This window comes from Diabrotica virgifera, chromosome 5 (genome assembly GCF_917563875.1).
Source record: "Diabrotica virgifera virgifera chromosome 5, PGI_DIABVI_V3a".
Classification (NCBI taxonomy): domain Eukaryota; kingdom Metazoa; phylum Arthropoda; class Insecta; order Coleoptera; family Chrysomelidae; genus Diabrotica; species Diabrotica virgifera.
In genome coordinates, this window is record NC_065447.1 from 26,662,711 (window position 1) to 26,668,933 (window position 6,223).

Sequence of the window (6,223 nt, forward strand, 5' to 3'; positions counted from 1 at the left end):
AAATATAAAAAGTATCGAAAACCTGCACTTTTCACCCTCCGTATCACTGGAATCGTGGATTTTATAACAATTATGTATAGGACCTTTTTTGTTTTAAATTTGATGTAGAACATTTTTGTATAGAACATTGTTTACGCTAAAGCATATTTTTAGAAATATTGACGAAAAACATAAAAAAACTACTAATTTACCGATTTCTCCTCCATCTCCCCCCCAAACCGGACGCTCAAAATGGTGTAACTTTTTTACTGAACAATATCTGAACCATATAGAACAGTTTGGTGTTGGAGGAAAACTTTTACTTTTAATGTCTGGGTTAGGTCTTTTTTGGACCAATTATACTATACTACCTCCGTAACTTTGGAACCGTTCATTTTATAAGGATTATGCATAGGGCCTTTTTTGTTTCAAATTTAATGTAGAACATTTTTGTATAGAAGGTTGTTCATGCTAAACCGCACAGTTTTAGAAATATTGAAGAAAAACTTAAAAAACTAGGAATTTACCGATTTCTCCCCCCTTTCCCCCCAAACCCGGCGCTCAAAATGGTGTGACTTTTTTCTGAACATTATGTGGACCATATAGAACAATTTGGTGTTGGAGGATAACTTTCACTTTGGATGTCTGGGTTTGGATCTAGTTATACCATACTAATAGGAATGTTTTTGTTAATTGTTCAATAAAAAATACTAAACATGTTCTTATAATTTATTTTAAAATTAAATGTTTACATTTTTATTCAATAAACTATAAAAAATGCTTACAAAAAAGGTAACAATGGTTGTGTAAAACTCAGTCTATTGGGATTTTCTCGCACTCTCTCTCAAAACGGCTATTCTTTCTAGTAATGGAGGATGTGAGTGATGCCAAGCAGAGTAAAGGTAATCATTAATTGGAAAACCTAAATTATCTTTATTCAGTTGTACAAGTGCTCTTTCTAAAGCCTCAGATTTGCCTAGATTCACAGCAAAGTCATCAGCTTGGAATTCAAACTTTCTAGATAAACAAGTCATTAGGAAGTTAAGAACTGTATTATACGGCATCATAACATACTGCAATACTACAAAGAGTCCTACCAGTACAGGCCTAACTTTAACGAAACCTAAAGCTTCGTATAATGGTTCGTACTTAAATATAACAGAGAATCCTAAGAACAATAAAAACAGATTAACCTGCATTACAATAAGATTTTTGATAATGTGGCTGTGGTACCAATGTCCCAATTCGTGAGATAATACTGCTAGGATTTCATCATTTTTGCATCCTGTACCATCATCCTTAGGCAATAATGTATCGAACAACACAATTCTTTTTGATTTAAATAAACCATAAAAATAGGCGTTACTATGAGAAGATCTTTTGGATCCTTCTACTACATACAGTTGGGTTAAAGGAAATTTCAATTCAGAAGCCAAATTTTCAATAGATGTTCTCAATTCACCTTCTGGTAATGGTGTATACTTATCGAAGAGAGGAGCAATTACAGAAGGATATAATGTCAGTAAAACCATTGAGATAACACAAACAACAGCCCATAGCCAGATGAAGAAGTACTGCCCACCACTTTTAATTATACTTATAATCACTGAACAAATAATCAATGTAATGAGTTGGCTAACGAAAAAAGCTTTAATCTTATCCCAAATAAAGAATCCAGCGGACTGTTTATTAAAACCAAATTTTTCTTCTAACACGAATGTGTGGTATATTGTCAATGGTAAATCGATAATTGTTGATATAAGGGAGACACTAAACAGCCATATGCAGCTAGTTGTGATTTCTCCTTTTACAGGATTGATAGATTCAGCATGGTCCCAAAAAAATGCGAGGAGACCGTAGGTTATTACAACGGTAGTATACAGAATACCATATGTGTCTCTTACAAAACCAAATCTTAATTTCGCTAGTGAATATTGCCTCGCCTTCTCAAATTCATCTGCATCCATTACCTTCTTAATTATTTCTGGGACCTCTGTTACACTTTGTGCTTTTTGGTACTAAAACAAAATATAGTTTGTGTAACAAATCTCTTTTCAGAATATAAAATATGGATAAAATTTTTTGGAAATGTGCTTATTATCATAATAGTGAATATATTTCAATGTAGGAAAACAACAAATGAACATCACAAATGATGTTTGGCCGTTTTGTATTATGGTAAAACCTCCATTAACCGAAATAATAGGGGGGTGGCCGTTTTGGATAAAAAGAATTTCGGTTCTTACATTTTTGGGTTTTTATTATTAAACCAATTATGGTCAAATTAGTACATGTTGATTAGAATAGTACTCGTTTTGTGACAGTTGTAGAAACAGTCTTCTATTAGATCCACCTCATATAGGTAAAAATTGTTCGAAACCAACAAAGACGCTGGTTCAGTTATTTTAAAATAAATTACCCCTTTTACTTTCTTTCTCACCTCAATATAACTGAAGAAATCTTATAATCCGAGCCTACCTGTAAAAAGGTAAGATTTTTATACAGTATGTCCCTGTAAGTTGGAACCATATGGAAAACTTTTTTATTATTAATTTTACGAAAAAAGTTATTCATAAAAACTCTGCTTGGTCTGAAACCTAAGATTCAACCATCAGGTATTAAATTTTATGAATATTATACGAGGTATATCTAAAAAATATGAATTTCACTCAAGAGTAAAGTAAAGTAATGACTGATAGGTCCAAAAACGTTCTGATTTGGACATATTTTATTCAATCCATTGGGATTTTTAAAATTTTTAGTAAATATATAGTCCGTCCGCTATAACTTTTCCCATGCGGTAGGATTCATTTTCAATCAAATTAAGTCAAAACAGAAAGTGAAATGTACGCAGACGTACACATCGACGTTCGTTTCAATTTATGTTTTGACTTAATTTGATTGAAAATGAATCGTATGGTATGGGAAAAGTTATAGCGGATGGACTATACCAATTACATAGAAGTGGTTTTTACTTCATGTTAGAGTTTTTTAACTATATGGTATACAGCCAACCTAGGGAACTACCCCTTTTTAGTTTAAAGTAGCTTTATTTTTCACAATATTGAAAAATGCTATTATGAAAAGTTGTTTGAAATTAAGAACTATATACTAATATGCAATTTCATCTTAATTGAAAAAAAAATTTAATTATGGATAACCAACATTATTTTCAATTATATCTCTTTTATTATTAATTTTACGAAAAAAAAGTTATACTTTGTAAAAAGTTCTGCATGCTCTAAAACCTTAAATACAACCATCTTATCAAATTTGATCAATTTTATACGAGGTAAAAAAGATGAATTTCGATCAAGAATAAAGTAGCTTTATAGTTCAGAATATTTCAATAAGAAGGATGTAACTACCAGGGTTGGAAAAAACCCGGGTTTTTTTTAAAAGGCCAACCCGACGGGTTTTTTTGGGTTTTTTAGGGTTTTTTCGGGTTTTTTTGGGGATTTTCAGTTTTTTATTTAGATTTGATATATAGTTTCTGCTCTATCAAAAGTTTTACAAAAATTATGAATTTTATTGCAAAAATAATAAAATAACAAAATATGCTTACAAAATAAAGCAACTTGACATAAATAAATATATTTGGCATCACTGGCCATCAGTGCATCAGCACCTGCACTACGTCATTTGCCTCCACGCCAACAGCCGGATAATGGGGAATCACCGATATTTCTTCGGGGATTTATTTAGAGCACAAACCTCTTAATTTTGTCAATTTTAACTGTGCGATGCATTGATGAGTGCGTTTTGCCGTGGCGTTCTGAAGTTGTGAAATTACATCATTTTGAAATTATGGCAAATAACAGTAGATGTGGAAGAAAATTAGATTTCAGTTGGGCAGACGTTAACAAAATTGAAACGGAATGTGACAAAAATACAGATTCTGATTTTCCTGATAACTAATATGCTTTGCTGATGCTTTGTTTAACAAAGAAACTTGTTTATTTTTTTATTTGTCTATATATCATGTTTAAAATAAGTGTTTTATTAGTTTAGTTTCAGTTTCTCTCGTTTTGTATTCACCTACTACTTACTTCATGGTATTTATGCTAGTTTTTGTTTTTATTCAGAAATAAATATATGTATATGACGTTCATTCAACTGAAAATTTGCTATTTTTGAAAAAACCCCAAAAAACCCAATAATAGTGGGTTTTATCAATTGAAAAAACCCGAAAAAACCCACTGGGTTTTATAAGATGGGGAAATTCTATGCCAACCCTGGTAACTACATATTGGAACATGGGTTTTAGTTCTAAACAATTTGACATAATCACAATTTTCAATATTGTGAAAAATAAAGGTATTTTATTTAAGTACTCTTCAGCAAATTCATATTTTTTGACATACCTTGTATACAATTGATAAAATTTGATATAAGATGGTTGTATTTGAGGTTTTAGACCTTGCAGAATATTTTATAAAAAATAACTGTTTTTTGTAAAATTAATAATAAAAGAGTTATCATAATTGAAATAACTGAAAATAATATTTGTTATATCCTTAATTGAAGAAAATTTTCAATTTTTTTTTTCAAATAGAAGGATGAAATTGCATATTAGAATATAGTTCTTAATTCCAACCAACTTTTCATAACTAGAATTTAATGCTATTGTGAAAAATAAAGCTACTTTTTGACATACCTCGTATAACATTCATAAAATTTGATATCTGATGGTCTACTTTCTTTCTCACCTTAATATAACTGAAGAAATCTTAAAATCTGAGCCTACCGTCAAAAAGGTAAGATTTTTATACAGTATGTCCCTGTAAGTTGGAACCATATGGAAAACTTTTTTATTATTAATTTGGTTTAGACCATCCAGAGCTTTTTATGAAGAATAACTTTTTTTTGTAAAACTAAAAAAGTTTTCCATATATGGTTCCAACCTACAGGGACATACTGTATAAGAGTCCGTTTTGAAAATTTGTTTTACATAACCAGCATTTGCCACACCAAATGGAATTGACATAAACTTAATTTTGCTATTGATAAAGTAGCTTGGAAGAAGACTGTCGTATCTCAGGTCAAAAATGGACTGTTAGTAAACAGATTTCAAATTACACATTTGGAGAAACACTAAGTAAGCGCAAATTTCATGAAAAGAAATTAAAATGGACTGGACACATATTTAGAATGAATGGCAACAGGCAAGTTAAACTGACATGAGAAGCGAGGCCAATAAGAAAAACAGGAGTGGCAGACCAAGGAAAACCTGGAATACAAGTGTGATGGAAATATTGAAGAATAGAGGAAAATCGTGGAGGAAGCCAAAGAATTGGGTAGCTAGAGACAGAAAAAAATGGCGTAAGTTCGCAGAGAATAAGGGGTAAAGAAGACACCTTCTAGTATACGAGAAACATCGAATATGTTATGTTACTATCTTCTTAAAGTAGCGATATCATCACTATGGCCTCAGACTGCTAGTAACACATCTGGGAAATTTGATGAAACAATTAAACCATCCAACAAATTGGAAATATAAATTTGTCCCATTAATTTGTGAATTATTCAAGGTTATTGAAAATTATTGTTTATGGTTGCCTTCTAACATTATGGTTTTATAACTAATGTATAAAACGATAAAAATTTCTCTATGGTGAATAATAACAATGCATCATTAATGATTAAAATGCAAAACTTTCACTGAAAAGGCGACAAATAAATAATCTATATTTTATGTACAAAACACAATACAGCTATCTCTCTAGTTTCTAGTTAAATTTCAGTCTCTTAACGTTTTTCTAGGCAAGAGTTTCAACTTTTTGCAGTTCATTCAAGAATTCTAGATGAGCATTAGTCAAATAACTATGATGTAATATTACGTTTAGGGCTATATTCGATTTTGGACATGTCTAAGATTTCAAATAGAACTGTAGATGATATACCTAATAGGATTATTTTAATCTTAAGCAAAATATGTTAGGTATTATGAATGAAATTATTTGAAAAATGTTGTCACTTACTTGTCGGAACGATAAATATGTTTCCCAGATGAACTCGATCCAAAGAAGAAATACTATGGAATACCGGACACATGTTGCGTCAAATATATTTTGTATTGATTCTAAATCCATCATTAAATGTATAATGTTATCTAATTTCTACTAAATCCCATTTAAAATGCAGTTTTCACTGTTTTCAGTCTTCCAAATCCAAACCTTTCTGCAAATTTTATATTTATATCGATAATGATAAATGACAATTGACAACAGTGACAAGTGACAAG

The 6,223-nt window shown here is 30.7% G+C and overlaps 1 protein-coding gene across 1 annotated transcript; it reads right to left on the bottom strand.

Annotated features, from left to right (window-relative positions):
- Positions 1-694: 694 nt before the first annotated feature.
- On the bottom strand, positions 695-6,223 carry LOC114325998 (CAAX prenyl protease 1 homolog). Its single transcript, XM_028274160.2, has 2 exons — positions 5,961-6,223; positions 695-1,997 (listed from the first exon to the last, which is right to left on the bottom strand). The coding sequence occupies exons 1-2, from the start codon at positions 6,072-6,074 to the stop codon at positions 798-800; spliced, it is 1,314 nt and encodes a 437-aa protein (XP_028129961.1). The 5' UTR covers positions 6,075-6,223; the 3' UTR covers positions 695-797.